This window comes from Cryptomeria japonica, chromosome 11 (assembly GCF_030272615.1).
Source record: "Cryptomeria japonica chromosome 11, Sugi_1.0, whole genome shotgun sequence".
In the NCBI taxonomy this organism is placed as follows: domain Eukaryota; kingdom Viridiplantae; phylum Streptophyta; class Pinopsida; order Cupressales; family Cupressaceae; genus Cryptomeria; species Cryptomeria japonica.
This window is the reverse complement of record NC_081415.1, coordinates 549,215,435-549,235,799: the sequence shown is the minus strand read 5'-3', so window position 1 is coordinate 549,235,799 and position 20,365 is coordinate 549,215,435. Positions and strand designations below refer to the sequence as shown.

The following is a 20,365-nucleotide window of genomic DNA, read 5'->3' as shown; positions in this document are numbered from 1 at the left end:
CAAGAACAACAAGAAAGTCTTTATCCCACCTGAATCAAATGGTTACACTAAGTTTGATTCTACAAGAAGTAAGGTGGTCCTTACCCCACACATGTAATATGACCTTGTAAATGATTTTGTTGGCTAACAAGAGTGAAAGGAATTACTCGGCGATCCTTACCCCACATGGGTAAGATGGGTCCTTAGATGATTATGCGGGATAACCAACATATTCGGATGTAGATAACATGAAAGTTAGTCATAGTATGGAGTTCAATGGTTCGGTGCAGCTTGATGGTCCATGTGGTAGAAGATTGAGTTTGACATAGATGACGTGGCATGTACAGAAGGAATTAGAGGTAGGTTGACTATAGTTGACCATATATTTTTTAAGGTGGATTTTGGTTTACAGAAGCTAACTGAGTGATTTTGATACCACATATGCAAGCTGATAGATTTAGTAATCCACACGATAGTCAACCAAATTTGTTGAGATAAAAAAAGTTGCATAACATGCAATATTATGCAATCTATGATTAATTCTAGTTCAGCACACCGCCACTGTGGCATATTTTGATCAAGTATTTCTTGTCATATCTAGGAGACCAATGGCCTAGATTTAAAATATTTGAAGATCATAGGTTGGCACGATTTCATGTGTCTGGGAACTTGTTTTGCCAACTAGAGAAGAAGTTAACCAATTGAATGGATGATCTGTGTGTAGCCTAGGAAATTCAACGGATCACGTTCTATGACAATGATGCAATCATCTATGATGATCTTCGATCAATCGACCTTATGAAGGTAAATGTAGTTGCTATAGAGATGCAGGTTATTGATTGACTAAGTTGATGAATATGTTGAAGTAGCATTTGTGAGATAGTGTAGCATAATTGTGATGCATCAATGAGTTGTTGAAGATGCAAAAATTAATGTTGTAGAAACTAGAGAGTTTCAGAGGAGTGATGGTCTAAGTACATAGAAGTAGAGGAGAAGTCAGAGAGATAGTTACAGAAAATGAGATAAGAGATTAGAGTGCAGAGGATTGAGTAGAAGATAATCAGTATTGTAGAATACATAAATTGTAACCAAGTGCATAAACAGTATCTTGTTATTTACACTTTGTAATGATTTGAGTGGGTGATCAGATCAGGGGTTGGTTCTCCTTTGAGTTGGTGCTCATAAAATACAGGGGTTAGTTCTCCTTGGGTTGGTGCCCTAAATATTGTAATTATATTTACTTGTGAGGCTGGATTCGAGCAGTAGTCTGCAGTAGATATTCTCATCAAGGTTTTTCCCACATTGGGTTTTCGTCATAAATACTTGTGTTATGTGGTGTGTCTTGTCTATGTGTTCTGAATTTGATTTGCATCTTTAGGATTTGCACACTTTTGGTTTAAATGTTTTAAGTATCACTAATTCACACCCTCTCAGTGATCACTTGTGTTCTTCACACCCATACTACCAACTAATTCTAGTAAATTTGATTCATCATCAGACTCTCTAGCTTCCTGCTCTACAACCACCGAATCGCCTCTAGCGACATGAGACTTTGGATCCTTAATTACAATAATATCTCTCTCTTATGAATCCTTTTTTACTTTATTTGATACAAAAAACATAAACAAAAATTGACAATCTTCTTTTCTTCTTTCCTCAGGTAGAGCCTCTAGAACCAGAAACAAGGGATGTTAGGCCAACGGTCCACATGTTTATAAAGAATTCAAAATATACATTAAAAACTTCCTCTCTACTATCCAAACTGCTCAAATAACTGAATATCTACCTTGCGACTGGAATGCTAGATTCCCATATGACATTGTCTTTTGTCAGAAGGGATCCCAAACAATACATTCCCAAACATATTGACAAAGAACCAAACCAGAAGGGATAATTCTTCTCTTTTGTCATCTTAATATTTTCCAAAAGCAATTCTCTCTACAATTCACACTAGTCGAATGATTTGTTTTTCATTACAAGAATATGTGCCATATATATTGCAATTTCCAAAGTGGCACCTTACCTATTCTTGAAATAGATCTTATAAGAGATGTCATAAGCAACATACCTCATGATAGGGTTGATGATATTGTCAATGATTAGGGCTCGTTGATCACCCTTCATGTTGGTTAGGGTTTTCACTTCTTTATTCTTAATTGACTTATTAGCTGGAACCTCTCTATTTTTGCACAAACTAGTGATCACAGAGATGACCTCCTTCATGATTGGACAGGGTTTATCCAACACGATGTTGTCATCCTGCACACGACTGAGGATCCCTCTAATAAATTTTGCAATATGAAACTAAGGGAATTTTTTCCATAGATTTAGATCTTTTCTGTGCAATCCCTTGACTCTCTGCAACCCAACATTACCTAGAATAGCTTCAACATTTTCTGATTTTCTTCAGGTTAAAATTCATCTAGAAACACTTTTTCTAAATCTTGAAACTCCACACTACTAGATACTCTAATCATCATTTTTCCTTCCATGATTTCTCCCAGTGCTCTCTTCCTCTTCTACCCCTCTACTAATCATAATATTAGTATACACTAATGATTGATAATGAAAAAATAAATTTGAAAAGTCGATACTTATCTTTCCAAAAAAATTCCTTTTAGGGTTTTGCCGCCAAGAACTATCTTATTGATGATGTCAGCAAAAATTATTTGATTACCAGATAGCCTTTAAAACATAATCATATCAAATCAACAACATGATCCACTCAAACATGGGAGAGTAAAAGATTTTTACTTCAAAATAGATCTCCCCCTGAGGTAAAGCATTATACTCAGTTACCAGAGGAAGAGGTGCCTGCACTAGATTCTGGTACATCAGGGTAGCTTCCTTTGTTCACTTCCTTCTCTCTCTAGACCAAATTTTCCTTCTTCTTTGATTCATAATTCTTCATCACGCTCTTCTTTGTTGATTTCTCCATATTTCCATTTATACATTGATTAGCATAATTTCTGGACTACTTGCATTTGAAACAATGAATGACCTTTTTTACCAGATGAGATCTATATCTACATTCATTAGCTTTATGATAATAACCATTGCATGTATAACAATATCCATGAAATTTGTGATTCATCTTGATTGCTTCAACTGGATTATGATTCTGACTCACAATATGATTTCTACAGTGATTTTCTTTATGACCAAACCTCCTGCAACTATAACACTAAATTCTTCTACATTTTGTATTCTTATGTCCAAATTTATTGCATTGAAAACAATAACCATGAAAATATTGGTACCTTTGTGCAATAGGTTGTCAAACCGGTGGCCTTCTTGCATTAGCATTTTGATTTTGGGTCTTTCCCACATCTTCTAATTTCTTCTTAGATTAATCTTTAACCTCTTTTCTTTTGTCTTCATCATTCTAATCTGAACACATACCGGGTTGAAAATCAAGTATGGTCTTGTCCAAATGAACTTTTTGCATGCTGATCAAATATTTCAAGAACCTGCTATTGTCAAGGACCTTGTTCTCTGCCTTCAGATTCTTCACTTCTTTCTCTAGCTTTCCACATTCATCAGATTTTAGCTTGATTGCTTTTTTCACATATTGCTCTATTTTTTATTTTTCTTCAATCTTCTGCATCATATTTTTAATAGTCCCATTTGCCTAGTTCAGATCTTTAATGGCATGGGTAATTACAATACACAAATCTCAAGGCCTTAGATAAAGCTACAGTTGACATTGGGAAAAATAAAAGATAGGGTCTCACATTGATATCTCTATCAAGAGTCAAGAAAAATGAATATCTACGTATTAAACCACCGTTCTCTTTTAAGAGATATTCTAAAATGCAGAATAATGTTTACAGTACCATCAAGAAAAAAGAAGATGCTCATTTACATTTGTTTTCTCAACAAACACACTATCAATGTGATAGTGAATCAACACAAAATATGGTCTCTCCACCATACATTTAAAGCTAGGCAGAGTAGAGCACATTGTTAAGGTGAACGATCAGCATTATCAGATTTGGTTGCAACTTTCAACTTTATTATAATTTACTAGAAATGAAACCATTATAGAATGCAACTATAAATTGATCACAAAAGCCACTGTATCGAACTATCTGGGATCAAAAGACACCTGTGATGTTCCAAAATTGTACTTGAAACCTATACACAAAGAACTATATATGTTTTTGTAAATGCATTACATAGAGTAACTATTATTTTAGTATCTGTTGTTAGCTATTGCCAAATACAAGGTAATCTCTAATTTCAAATGAATTTTTTTGCATATGTTCCAATGTATATATTTCATATTGTGCAAATATCCAAAAATCCATACAATTTTAACAGTCAAAATTAGTTAAAGATTCCACAGTTAATTGGTACATAATTTTATGTCCCTTCATATCCTATGTTGTTCACAGAACAAGTATAATATTATTTTGTTTGCATAATAGGTATTATCTCTGTTGGTATTCGATGACCATTGTATTTCTCCCTTTTTGAAATTCTAATGTTGTAGGTTATGCTTGATTTTTCTAAATTTTATATGGTTTTTTTTTCTATTAAATTTTTATTTCTACAATAAATTTTAGTCTTATCACTTATGTTGACAAACATTCTCACTATTTTACATTGATTGTTTCCAATTGTGTAGAGTGATGATAATTAAGCTTTATGATTCATGTGATTTAATCCTTTTTTTCTTCATATGTAATTTGTATAACCATTAAACTTATTTTCCTTGAACTATGTTAGGAAACATGTTCTTAAATTTTTATTGAATCACAAGTTGGATAACTGGTGGTTCAAAATTAAATGTTTTATAACTTCCTTTTCATTGTTACCTGATATTTAGCTTTGAACCTTTAATTTATATTTCTTCTATTTCTTGCTTTCATTTTGTTTGTTGCTGACACATACATTTCACCACTTGCATTTACACCTTATAGACGAAAGAAAATCTATTTCCTTCTTCCATCTTTGTTTGGGCATATTTAATTTGTTCAACTGCACACTACTGTTATCCCTCATTGAAACACAAGTAAATATTGGTTTATATAAGGTAAGTTGTGGTACAATGCGTGGAAGGTCTTTTATTTGTGTTTTGTATTTCACTTTTCAGTGGAATGGTCAGGTTATGTGTAGTGTGTTGAAGGTTTTTTTAGTACATTTGGAAATTTGAGATCTTGAAGTGTGTCACTAGAATATATTTTCATTACTTCAATTTTTCAGAAATGTGGGAAATTATCAACTCAATGGCTCTTTACCAATAGGAGGATCACTCTGAAGATTTGCATATGAGAGGTAATATAATTTCTTCACTTTATTGTATCTTTTAAACTATGAAATAAGCTACTTATAGATATACATGTCTTTTGTATGCTTGAAATGAATTAAAATTTATAAAATCATTGTGAAGGACAAGTTTTTTCACATTTATGTTTTAGCCTTCCTCAACATTTATTGTGTGCTCGTTTTGCATTCTTTATCAAACAAACATTAAACTATGTGGATTTATATACGAATATTTATACTGTCTCTCCTAATAAAAACTTTCATACTTGAATTTTTATCAATTGCATACCCTTTTCATGCTCACGCATTTTACTCATACAAAATATATAAAATACAAATTATGAAGATTCAGTTTGTGGAATTGAATGCTACTCTTATCCCTCATCAAAACAAAGGTAATTATTGGTCCATATTTATATATTTTTTAATATTTTGTGTAAAACACCATTTCGTTGTTAACTACCTTATCTCATTTTGCTTTTCAGTTTTGTATGTCTTAATTTTATATGCTTTTCATATGTTGTTGAGGTCTATTTACATCTCATATCATTGTACAAACATATCTTAAAGCCACTTCCAGATTAAGTCTTTTGTTTCATATTTACATGGTTTTGATATTCTAGTCAAGGTAATGTTTCATTGTTAACTATTTTATCTTATTTTGCCTTTTAAATTTGCAAGTCTTCAATTTATATATTTTTCATATGTTTCTCAGTTCTCTTTAGGTCTCATCTAATTGTATAAACACAAGTTATAGCTAATTCATTATTCTCTTCAACCTTAATTATCCAACCAATAATGTCTACCATTGTTGGAAATTTTTAAACTTCAAGCATGTCACTAACTAACCACTATAAAGAATAGGTAATTTTGGGTTTCTTAGAATTCATTGTTTATTTGCTTTGAATATTTTGTTAACAAACCTTTTAACTACCATGATTTGTGGTAGAGTATGCAATGTTTTGGGGTTTTGTCTACCATGGTGGTTACTTCTTTTATTTGTGCTTTACTTGCCAGATTTGTTTTCTCAAATAGCCATTCTACTACGTGTGTTTGTTATTTAGGGTTTTACAAAATTTATCCAGTATTTTATTTGAGTGCTTTTTTCAGACAACCATTAAAGTGTGTTATTTTTCAGTTGACTTTAAAGTTTTTGAATACACCTTGAACTATATTGTGTATTCATATAATTTTGGTTCATTTGGTTTTCCGTCTGGATTCGATAATAAATTCTAGGCACTCAACAGGTAATATTTTGTTTTAATTTTAAATGGGTTGTGCTTTGAATATTTTTTCCACAAACCATTAAATTGACATGATTTGTGGTTGATTATATATGTTTTAGGGTTGTTTACATCTCATTTCCTTGTACAAACACATGTTATAGACATTTCCAGATTAAGTCTTCTATTTAATATTTACATGGTTTTCTTATTCAGGTCAAAACATTAATTCTTTGTTAACTACTTTGTCCCATTTTTCTTTTTAGTTTTGTACGTCTTCATTTTATATGCTTTTCATATGTTGCTTACCTCTCTTTAGGTCTCATTTTCTTGTACAAACACATGCTATATCTAATTCACTATTATCTGCAACTTTAATTGTCCAGACAATTATTTCTACCATTACAGGAAATTTAAAAACTTCAAGCATGTCACTAACATATATTTTCACAACTTTAATTTTTTAGATTTGTCTCAAACAATCAACTCAATGGTCGTGTTCTAACAAGGAGATCTCTATCAACATTTGGATAAAAAAGGTAACAAAATTTTTTTATTTTATTTTATATCTTAAAGTATGATAAAGGATGTACATTGACATCCATATAACTTGAATTTTGCTTTGTACTCGTGCATGTTATATTATGTGCTACAATTTTAAAGGCAACACTAGAATATACAGTGGTGTTGTCCACAAGCCATCTTGAAGAATTCAATAATATGGAAAGCATTGTGACTTAAATGATCACTATTATACAATATAATTTTCCTTGTAGCCTTACTTTACATACTATACAAAATGAAATGAGAATTCATACATGTAATTTTGGTTTATAAAAGATAATATAAATGCCTTGAATTTTGTTAGTAGTATACTTTTTCTCATAAAGTTAGCAAATTCAAACTGTTTTTTCTTTTGTATATATATATTTTTAATGGGGACTATTGATTATTTTAATGTTATATGGGATAACCCTTGGACTATATGTCCACATTGTTCCACTTTTAATTTAAAATTTTACCAATGAATGTGAAATATATCTATTATTATCTTCATTTCCGCATTGTGACTTAAATGATCACTATTATACAATACAATTTTCCTTGTAGCCTTACTTTACATGCTATACAATCTGAAATGAGCACTCATGCATGTAATTTTGATTTATAAAAGATAATATTAATGACTTGAATTGTGTTAGTACTATAGTTTTATGAATAAAGTTTGCAAATTCAAACTATTTGTGCTTTTATATATATATATATATATATATATATATAGAATGTATATATATATATATATATATAGAATGAGGTGTATTGTTTCTTTTAAGGTTATGTGGGATAACCCTTGGACTGTATGTCCACATTTTTACACTTTCACTTCATTTTGTTTTTATATTAATAATGAAAAAGACTTTCTCATGTATATGTTTGTATAGAAATTGATTTCCTTTTACAAGCTATTGATATAGGCTTCTTCTTTTTGTTATTTTAGTTTTGTTTTATTCCTTTATTTTACTTCTAGCTCTTTTATTCCCTATTATTTAGCCAATTTTTATTTTTGAATTTTTTTGTTTACCTTGATTGTAACATATTTTATCTACATAAAATTATATTTGATGTTTCCTCAAGTTGACATCAACGACAAAACAAATTGATTTAACATCGATGACAAAACCACGTTGCACATATAGCCAACAACCCAAAGTTTATTATACTAAAGGAAGGATGAAAAATAGTTTGTCCCACAACTCAAGCATGCTTGAAACATTTAGTAAGCTATGGGTTTGTAGGTGAGAAACCATTGTTTAGACCCCATCTTTGTGCATATCCCACAAGATTGTCCTTATTTCCACAAAAAATACACATGGGTTATTTCATTTATTAATTATGAGTTCATGAATATAAACCCCATAATTTATAATATTATTATTTATTTATTCTTCAATGTTAGAAAAATAAAATTCCTAGCAATTTCATACAGTCTTAAGACTATAGATAGAGACGTGAGAAATTTATGTTTATTTTGAATACGTTCCTTGGATTTCTATTTTCAAATCTATTATTTTATTCTTTTCTATGACATAGTCACTCTTAGAATTTCATTTTCATCATTATGTAATGATTTAGCATATTTTGCTAACTTTGTATGCTCTACTCATTGTTTTCTAATTTGTATTGCCTTATTATTCTTTGTTTATTTCATTTTCTTTTAAGTTCATTTGTATTAATATTTCTATGATTTCATCAAATAGATATTTTGTTGGGGAATATATTAATTCAATTTATATGGGGTTCTTCTTTTTGTTGTTTTATTTTCCTTTTATTCGTCTATTTTACTTGTAGTTATTTTATTCCCTATTATTTCACCAATTTTTGTTTTTCTAATAGAATACATCTAGTAGTACCCACTTCATTGAATTTCTTTGTTTACCTTGCTTGTAACATATTTTATATACATAAAATTGTCTTTGGATGTTCCCTCTTGTCATACCAACTTTGTATTTTCCCACTAACCGATACTAAATGAGAGATAATACATTGTAATAATTTGGGGAATTTAGTCATATGAGAGTTTATTGTTATTGATCCTTTTAACGTTGCAATTAATACCTTCAATTCCTTTTTATTATTTCCTATTTGACTTGTTAACCTTTCTTGTACTCTTAGAGGATGTTGATGAACTAAAGGAGCTATTTGTCATGGTGGTTCTTGTGCCTTCAATATGACATTTCATCATATCGGGGTGCATTCTCATCTCCTAGAAAACTAAACAAATTTCATCTAAAAATTAATTTAACCTATCTATTTAATCAAAATTTTATACTTAAAAACTAAAAATATTTACCTCTTTGACCTTTGCAACATCTTCATGACATTTTAGTGGTGAATTGGCAAAAGAAAGATGAAAATAGGGTCTCCCACAATGTAAGAATTCTTGAAAAATTTCATAGGCCATGTGTTTGTATGTGAACAATACAAAATTGAAAGTTCAAAATGTTAACTTTTCTTTTATGCCCACAAGCGATGATAACATGAGCATGTTATAGTGGGTGGCCACTTTTTGGTATCTAATATTTGTGCACACACCTTAAGATTGTCCTTAATTCCAAAAATAAAGTACTTATGTGATCTCATTTATTAATTATGGTTTATAAATAAAAATCACATTATTTGTTAGGCTATTATTTTCATATTGGTTGTGCTAGAGAAAAAAAAGGATTAGCCACTTCATGTGTCTTATGACTATAGATAGACTTGAGCAGTTTATGTTTATGTTGAATAGGTTCTTGAGATTTTCCTTCTAAATTGTTTTGTCTTATTATTTTTTATGATATAGTTACTTTTGAGGTTTCTTCTTTATCATCATGTAAGGATTTATCCTATTGTGCTAATTTTTTATTTTTATTTTCATTTTTTCTGACTTGGCATACCTTATTATTCTTTTATTTATTTTATTCTCTCTAAAGTCATTTGTAGAAATGTTTCTATGATCTCTTCATCTAGATATTTTATAGGGGAAGGAATTAATTCAATTTAAATAGGTATTTCTTTTGGTTGTTTTATTTTCCTTTATTGTTCTTTATTTCTTTGTAGGTGTTTTCTTGCCAATTATGTCACCCTTTTTTGTTTTTCTAATAAAGTAATTAGTGTAGTAGACCCTAAACATAGATATACTTGTTTCCCTACTAAAATTTTGATATATATTTTTTGTATTTATTAATATTAAAAACCTTTAGAGGAGGAGGATCCTAAATTTCTTTAGTTTCTTTTGCGCTATTCTATTCCAATTGTCAAAATTATCATAAGCATGTTTGTAAGAATTAATATTAATAGAATATTGCTATCTTCAAAACCTTTTTATAATGGGAAATCAAGGATGGGAAGGGAAAAACTTATGCTTTTCATTTCAAGATTTGATAAATTTTTATGTATAGGATTGGTGGTTATAATAGAGTATGTAGACATTTCCATGACTTATGTATTGATATAGTCTTTATATATGACAAAGCCCACCTAACTTTCTAATATTTACACCACTTAATAGATTAATATTCACTCTCGTACATTTTGTCTTGAATTTTAGAGTTCAATGAATCATAAATAAATCTATAAATATTTTCTTTCAAAACCCATATATATAATCACTTTTTTAGTTTAACCATACATATTATGCCATATCTATAAATATATTACTTCAAATTAAATTAGGTTAAATTATTTTCACATTTGCACATAAAGTCAAGGGAGATGCAATTGTATTGAGATACACTCTATCGACAATCAAAGATTTGATAAAGCTCTAGATAAAACATCTTACAACAAAGATCATCTAAAGGAGTAAGTGCTTTAGAGAATAAGGACTAAAATCTTTTCAAAAAAATTCAATGTGTTCATTTATTTTAAATATTCGTTGCTTATATTTTTTTATATAATATCATAGTTTATTTATTTTTATATAATATCATAATTATATTGAGATACAATCTATCGAAAATTAAGGATTCTTTAATCCTTTAGCAAAAACATGTTATGATATAACATCATGAAAGGGTGTGAGTACTTTAGAACATAAGAACTAGAATCTTTTGAGAAATTTTTTATTGTATTCATTGGATCCATGGGCACACTAGAAGAGATCGGAAATAATATGCTATACATATTAATATTTATAAACTGTTAAGAAATCATAAGACAAATATTGGTACGCATGACATCAAAACTAGAATTGATAATATCATCCATATACTAGAATCTAGAGTTGTTAGATTTAGATCTATCAAATTCGTAGCTTCCCCTAATGTAATTGGTTCCTAAGAAAAATCAGTGGTTTTATTACCTTAGTAGTGGAAACCCTAATTTCCACCACATTACATATTCAAAAAACATACAACGAAATAACACGGTCTTCATTTATGATACCATTCTCGAAACACACATCAAAACTAAATGTTGGTGTCATAATGCAACTTGTGAATATTTCTAAGAATGAGATATAAAATGTAAAGTAAAGTGGGTAGGAGCTCGAAAAGGTAACATATTTTTTTTCTTCAACTCAACCAAGCATCAACATGGTAAGAATCACAATTCCAAGCCATAAAAAAATTCTATACAAAGTTTACATTAAAAAATGCTTATAAATAACTCTAGTCCAAAACTAGAGAACTATAGAATATTAGAGAAGTAAAACACACGAAAATGACTGTAGCACCAAAGATGAAACTACTGTGATAGAGGAACATTATTATGAATCCATGTGTATCCCAAGAGATCATAAGAAAAAGATCGGTACGCATGACATTAAAACTACAATTGATAATATCAACCATAGACTAGAATTTTATTTAGATATATAGTATGCAGAAGAAACACGAGATGACATAGTAGTTGGTAGACATGACAATGAAGGTAGAGATAAAAGGAGCGTAGAAGAAGAGCATTCAAAGATGCCAAGAGGAAGAACAACACTGAAGCGTAGTATAAGAGAGGAAAAGATGGCAAGCCATCATTCTTAGCAGTCGCAGCCCAGGTCTTCCTTAATCTTGAGGATCAACTTCTCAAGCTCGGCTAGACGCTCTGCATCCTTGGCGAAAAGGTAAAGGACGAAGAGAACGACTTCAGTGATTTTATCATCAACAGACAATAACAGAGCAGCCTCTCTTCCTTGAGCACTCAACTCCACTCCGGAGTACATTTCTGGATTGAACAAACCATCTGCATAGTGCATATAGTGAGTTCCCTTATATAAATACAAATCAAGTAGAGAAAATCAAGTAGAGAAGAGAAGATATTCCCTGACTAACTTACTTGGTGGTCTTGATATGTTGGTTTTAACAACCAGCATCTCGCCCATTGTCGTGATGCTCTTGTAGCCTTGCTCAAGTTCATAATTATACCCGAACCCCGCCACCCATCCATCTAAAAGGCGGAGAATACTCCACTGCTGAAGGATTCCAGCTTGGCTTTTAATCTCTTCGAAATTGCTTCTAACTTCATCAACAGAAGCCAAACGCCACTCACATGATATCAAGTTTACATCCCTCGACAGCTTCTGGAATTCCATGGGCTCACCTTTCAGCATATACCACAATCAAACTGTGAGGCTGCCTTTGCCTTTCCGATTGTAAATGAGGGAATTTATAGAGATGAACCATATCGCATCAAAGCACTAGCTTACGATATATCAACATGTGAGAGTATGAATTTCACATTCACTGTAATTGCTCGCCTATTTCTAAATGTAATTACCACAATCTCTAAATTATAAATGCTTGTTTTCAACATTCACGTGCAGATATCCCTATGGCCTCATCGTAAAGATGTGGTGCTTATAAATGCTTAAATAAATTAACCAAACGAATTCTCACAGCTGTTGCCAATTATAGCCAAGCGAATGGAATCCTCACACTGCACTTTTGTTTTCTTCCCCTCTTGATTTCACACAAGGCTATAAGAAACGTGTATTTAATACAGACGGTTTTCTAAAGAAATGAATGACATGGCTTTGATTTTGATCTTTTGTTTGTTATTTTGATTTTTTCATTTCATTATTACATGTGTACAAGCTAACCTTGCATCTAGAAACCTCCAATTTTACAATCATTGGTGTCACATGGAAGTGGTATATCTCTAAGACGAAGGTACACACTAGCTACCAAAAGAGCTAGAAAAATACTGCCAAACGTAGCACATGGTGGGCCATCATCTAATAATAATCCCACATTGTATACAAAGAAAATTGAAACACTACTAGGTATATAACATGGTCCCCACTTATGGTATCCTTAAAAAAACATACATTAATATAACATGGTCTTCATTAATGATATCATTGTCAAAACACATATAAAAAACTAAATGTGAGCACTTATGATATTATTCGAGAAACATACATCAATATAATATGGTCTTCATTTATGAGGCCATTGCCAAAACACACATCAAAAACTAAATGTGGGTGTCATAATGCATCTTGTGAATATTTCTAAGAATGGGATATAAAATATAAATTAAAGGGGTAGAAGCTTGAAGAGATAAAATAAAGAATGTTTCTTAACCTAACCAAGCATTAAAATGGTAAGAATCACAAGTCCTAGAGATATAACTTTTTGCCTGCAAAGTTTCCTTCTAAAATGCTTGCAAATAATTATTGTTGAAAATTACAAGACTATAGAATATTAGAGAAGTATAGCACACCAAAAGGATTCTAGCATTAGTGTCCCAAGAATGTGTCGCAGGCCTATAAATGCATTAGATTCCTAAAAATGAACTAGAGTCCAAAATGTAGCTCCTATTCCTATTTTTTGCATTATAATGCTTGCCTAAGATTTAATAGACAACAATCTTTGAGTTTCACACATATAGACAATGTGTAAGACTCACAAAAATAATAATAAATTACACACAAAATTCCCCAATGACAAAAAATGGTCAAGAAACCAAACCAAAAAACCACACCTAGTCTCTGACACATACCAAATGAATGAGATGCTTCCCAATGGCTGAGCGGTTGATTATGGACTCACAAAGGGTTCAACATCATTAATTATGATGAAGAAGTATTGCAAAAATCCCTGCTCATCATCCATCCATAAGGAGAACCAAGAATGACAATTCATTGAGTTGATTCTAATACACAAACCGAAGACTAGGAAGATAAATCTAACAAACATTGTTACAATACTAAATTTATCTTTTCTAAATATTATAAAAGTTTATTTTAGCCAAGATAAAAATAATAATGAGAAGCATGTAAAATAACACATGTGCTCAACACCAACAATAAAACAAGATAAAGGAAATGATTATATTACCATCGATTATGTAGGCAATTTCCAATCCATCTACTAAGGGGTCTCCACTAAAACTTTTACAATTGCAAATAGGAACTCAAATATCCTAAATTATATATTTTACAACATAATGTAATGATTATGACATTGAAGCCATCAAGTATAAGACTCCTACTTACATATTTTTCCAAGCTCCCGTATTAATTTGGAAATTTTCAATGGTGGTTCCACACCACCCAAACACATGACACTAATAGGGTCACCCCACTAGAAAATCATCAGTTTTAAATACAACAAAACACACTCATTAAACCAAGATACTAAGGATTACACACATGATAAAAAAATAACAAGAATGCCCTACTATATATTATATTATGGGTATGAGCATATACAATCATGTAATCATTCAATCACACACACATGACTAGCAATTAGTTGCTCATTAGATGCCAATTCTATTTGCAAGAAAGATGAGGGTCCCAAAGGTACTAGAGAAACTTCATCATAACAACAAAAAACTAGCTTTGCCAACCTAGCTACTAATATTCATCTCAAGGTGATGAAAACAATAGTGTGATATCCACCAACTCCTTTGTACCCTCCTAGCACTCAAATTCAATTTAGATTGAGCTAGTATTGAATCTCCTAATTCTGATTGATTTTAATGTTATAGTCATGTAATGCATTTTACTTCCGAAATTTTAATTTGTTTAGCTATATATTTCAAGTTCCACTAATATTTATGTAAGTGTTTCCTCTTTGTTCAACTTTATGGTTATTATTTTCATTCTTATATTAGGACATATACTGGTTAAAAGTAGTAATACTTTTCAACATTTTAGAGGTTTTGGAGTAGCCCCATAAAGTGAAAAGTTTCTTCTAATCCTAGTCTTATCAACTATATAGTTACAAATTTCGGGTCTTTCTTTTCATTGTTTTATTTTCTTTTTTGTTCTTATTTTTTTGTATATCTTATATTCTAACAATGATACCATTTTTTTTTTGATTATATAAGTAGGGAGAATGCCTTGAACCTATCAAACAACAAGATTACCACACAAAAAAATTAACCCCAATTGAGAATAACTATCCCACAAAACATAGAAAAAGAGCCCTCCATATCAAAAGTAATAAAAAATCTTCATATCCCTATAGCATAACCTACTAAGTCTAACAAGTTTCCATCTACCTATCTCACTAATATCATAGTACATGTTGATATCAAACATAACATTATCATAATTTAGCATAAAGTCCAAATATAAAGGCATGCAGGACCAACATATAAACCATTTTAAGATCATAACAAAACACAAAAAAGAACCAAAGCAAAAACTAAAGGGAAGTTAATCCTTCTTTAACAGGTTCCATTTCCTCTAGAGCCTATCAATTTGAGTCTCCTACATGTCCATCTGCGAATCGACATCATCATCTTCTTTCACCTCCTTACCATGTTTTGCCAGCTTCTTGCTTTTCTTCTTGATTTTAATATATCCTGACACCATACCTATAACAAATTTATTCATTATTCAATTAGTGATACAACACAGGGCATTGAAGGTATTACTGAGATTGTCAAAATCCTTTTTGTAATACTTATTCTTCTCCTCCAGGTTAACAATTCTCCTATTTAAATTCTTCAAATGCTCAAGCATATCCTTATTATTTTCATTTTTAGGTAGCGGTTCCCGAGAATAGGGGACCATTTCCTCATCATCCATGTATTCGGGAGCTAATGGGCTTTGATCAAGGTTATCCAAATTCTCTTCCTTTTCACTTTCTTCCTCCATCTCATCTTTGAAATTTTCTTTTGTGTCTTCATCTTCCACCTTAAAAATCCTCATCCTTCAAATTTTCCTTGGAGGTTTCCTCATTAACATTGAGGTTGTAGACTTCCTCCTTATTTTTCCCCATCTCCTTATTTTCCCCTTTACAATTTTTCTTCTTGGCTCTAAGTCTGGAAAATGTCCTCTACCCTAAGTTGCTTTCTTTTCTCTCTTGTTGAGGGGTCTTTTCTTCCTTATCCTTCAAGTCATGAAAATCAAGGTCTATACTAATACTCTTTCTACTCGACTCTTTGTCAGACTTTTTGTCTTTGATAGGGGTATTCTTAGAGGTTTCCATTTTTCTTTTATTTTCTATTGAAATGTGATCAAATTTGTTCATTGTGTATATGTCTTGAAATGTGATCCAATTTGTTCATTACTTGTAACTCATATGGCATATACTTTTAAACTATCTATTGCTCATATTATGTATACCCAAGTACTGATACCAGTAATGCCAATATTGTTTATTTTGATTGAGTGAATTTTCTTTGAGTCCATTGTGCATGAAGGGATTGGAGTGAATTTATCTAAGGATGAGTCAACTTAGTTAAGGTTTTCATTTAAATTTTATTATATAACAAGTCAGCCTTAGGGTAAGAGACACACCTATTCATCCAAATCACCTATAAAAGAAGAGTTGAAGCACTTATGGATGATCTGTGTGAACCAATGGGGTCTTGTTGTCACTGCCTAAAAAAGCCTCTCTCGGTTTCAGGCAACTCGATTCCGTTTTCTTGTGGTGATATTTTTTCTGTAGCATCAAAAACCCTTAGAGAGAGGTGGCAAAATATTGCAACCTTCATTACACTTGGCTTGGGAATTAACTGTTAGCACAAGAATGTCTGGGTGGCTAGATTTATGCTAGGTGTGCCCTTGTCTTGCTCCCCAAGATGTCTGCTCATTATGAGCCACCTAATAGTGATGTTTTCCCTTGAGTGCTTAAAGTGGAAAAAATAGTCAAACTTTGACATCGCATAACTCAGAGATTGTGGCATTAATGGACCATGTATTTGAACCTATGGGGTCATGTTGTTGCTACCTAACATCCTCTCTCAATTTTGGGCAACTTGATTCTATTTTCTTGTGGTGAGATTTATTTTGTCACATTAAAAACCGTCAAAAACCATCAATGAGAGGTGGCAAAATAGTGAATCTTTCGTTCTTCTTGTCGTGGGAATGAACCATCAATGTGAGTATGTCCAGGTGGTTGGGTTTATTCTAGGTGTCCCCTTGTGTCACTCCCCAAGACGTCTGACCATTACGAGCCACCTTGTAGCGACGTTTTCCCTTGAGCACTCAAAGTGGAAAAAATGGTCAAACTTTGACATCGCGTAACTTGGAGACCGTGACACTTATGGATGATCTGTTTCAACCTATGGGGTTGAGTTTTTCTGCCTAAAACATTCTCTCTCAGTTTTGGGAAAATCGATTCCATTTTCTTGTGGTGATATTTTTTCTATCGCATAAAAAACCGTCAAAAACAATCAGTGAGAGGGAGCAAAATAGTGCATCTTTCATTCTACTTGTCGTGGGAACGAAAAGTTAGCCTGAGCACGTCTGGGTGGTTGGGTTTATGCTAGGTGTGTCATTTTCTCTCTCCCCAAGATGTCCGATCTTTATGAGCCACCTCGTAGAAACATTTTCCCTTGAGCGCTCAAAGTGGAAAAAATGGTCAAATTTTGACGTCACGTAACTCGGAGAGCGTGACACTTATGGACAATCTATTTGAACCTATTGGGTCATTTTGTCACTTCCTAAAACATTCTCTCTCGATTTTAGCCAAATTGATTCCATTTTCTTGTGGTGAGACTTTTTTGTCGAATAAAAAACCATCAAAAACGGTCAGTGAGAGGTGGTAAAATAGTGCATCTTTCGTTCTACCTATCGCAGGAATGAACTATCGGTGTGAGAACATCTAGGAGGCTGGTTTTACGCTAGGTGTGCCCTTTTATTGCTCCCTAAGATGTCCAATCTTTATGAGCCACCTCAAAGCGATGTTTTGCCTTGAGTGCTCAAAGTGGAAAAAATGATAAAACTTTGACGTAGCGTAACTTAGAGACCGTGGCACTTATGGACAATCTATTTGAACCTATGGGGTCGTGTTGTCTTTGCCTAAAACATGCCCTATCAGTTTTGGCCAAGTCAATTCTATTTTCTTGTGGTGAGATTTTTTCTATCGCATCAAAAACTGTCAAAAACCGACAGTGACAGGTGGCAAAATAGTGCATCTTTCCAGCTGCTTGTCATGGGAATGAACCATTAGTGTGAGCGCATTCAGGTGGCTGGTTTTACACTAGGTGTGCCCTTGTCTTTCTCCCCAAGATGTCTGATCATTACGAGCCACCTCATAGAGATGTTTTCCCTTGAGCGCTCAATGTTTGCTTATTAAATGATTGTTCCTTTCCCATTATGGTTGATGTGAGGACACGACGAGTAACATTAGCATCTTTGGTGAATTATTTTGAGCCAATGGCTTGGTATGCATCAAAAATATTTTTCACAATGGTTCTTTCACTATTATTTTCAGATGTTCTTAACCCCAAAATTTTCATTGTGTCTGTAAATTTCAGATTTTTAATCATTTCAACAACTAATTGGCATCTTCCACTTTGATTTAAGTTTTCAAAATGGTTATTCCAAATTCTTCTAACTGTTCTTCTACAAGTTCTTTCGGATATTTGATCATGCATTGGCTTCACAATATTTTCATCAATATCTATTAGGAACTTTGGTTTTCTATGAATTATTCTAAGAGGTGTTAAAATTGGTGCATGCTCTTTGTTTTCATTCGGTGCATTATGTACATTGATCACATAAAATTGAAATTGTATATCTTCTTCGATTTCATTAACATGTACATTCACCGAATCATTTTCAAATGGTGTATGTTGATTGCATTCATTAGGTGCATTCATCATATGTATTTGAATTGGTGTATGTTGATCATTTTGATTTGGTGCATTCATCATATCAATTTCAATTGTTGAATGTTCATCACTTTCATTAGGTGAATTAGATGACGTACCTCCACGTACTCTCTTCATACACTCTCTTTGTCTTTCCTTTGCTGCCTCTCTTGTTCTTTCCCATTCTCCTACACATAACATCATGATGACAATCCACAATCAAATAGCAAAAAAACAACAAATGATCATCATTTTTATAATCTAAAGTAACAATAATAAAATAACTTAAAAAAAACCAAAATACAAAACAAATCAATCATGATCAAAGCAAAAAATGAACAAATGATCATGATTTTTTTATAATCTAAAGTAATAATGATAAAATAACTTTAAAAACAATCCAATATATGAGACAAATCAATCATTCCAAAGCAAAAGTGAAAAAAGAATATGAAAACCTAACTGTTACTGTCCCATAAAATCATGTGTAGAAATAGTGGGTCCTTCAAACAACTTGCAATGCTAGTTTTTAGGCCATTGGGACTAAAATATAATGAGATTTTCTCATAATCCATATGGGTTATGGAAACCTTTTATTTCAACGTTCACAATTTCTCATAACCTGTACGAGTTATGTAGAACTAGAAGTTTTTGCCTTAGTTCTAAATAACCTGTATGGGTTATGTAGAACTAGGAAAAGGAAAGGGGTAGAGGGAGAGAGGGAGGGATATTGGGGAAAGGATGGACAGGGAGAGAGATAGAGAAGGAGAGAGGGGGAGATGGAGAGAGAGAGAGAGAGAGAGAGAGACAGAGACAGAGACAGAGAGAGAGTAGGATGAGGAGAGGAGGATGGATGGACCGGGAGAGAGAGGGAGATTAGGAAAAGGAGAGGGGGAGAGGGAGGGAGATTGGGAAAAGGAGAGAGAGAGAGAGAGAGAGAGAGAGAGAGAGAGAGAGAGAGAGAGAGAGAGAGAGAGAGAGAGAGAGAGAGAGAGAGAGAAAGAGAGAGAGAGAGAGAGAGAGAGAGAGAGAGAGGCAGGGAGATTGGGAAAAGGAGAGGGAGAGAGAGAGACTAGGATGAGGAGAGGGGGATGGATGGACATGGAGAGAGAGGGAGATTAGGAAAATGAGAGGGGGAGAGGGAGAAGGAGAGAGGGAGGATGGAGAGAGAGAGAGAGGGATGGAGAGAGGGAGGGAGGGAGATTGAGAAAAGGAGAGGGAGAGAGGGAGGGAAAGGGAGATTGGGAAAAGGAGAGAGAGAGAGAGAGAGAGAGAGAGAGAAAGAGAGAGAGAGAGAGAGAGAGAGAGAGAGAGAGAGAGAGAGAGATTGGGAAAAGGAGAGGGGGAGAGGGAGAGAG

General features: G+C 32.5%; 1 protein-coding gene across 1 annotated transcript; it reads right to left on the bottom strand.

Moving 5' to 3' along the window:
• Positions 1 to 11,772: 11,772 nt before the first annotated feature.
• On the bottom strand, positions 11,773 to 12,624 carry LOC131050050 (uncharacterized). Its single transcript, XM_057984187.2, has 2 exons — positions 12,285 to 12,624; positions 11,773 to 12,191 (listed from the first exon to the last, which is right to left on the bottom strand). The coding sequence occupies exons 1-2, from the start codon at positions 12,556 to 12,558 to the stop codon at positions 11,989 to 11,991; spliced, it is 477 nt and encodes a 158-aa protein (XP_057840170.2). The 5' UTR covers positions 12,559 to 12,624; the 3' UTR covers positions 11,773 to 11,988.
• Positions 12,625 to 20,365: the final 7,741 nt, after the last annotated feature.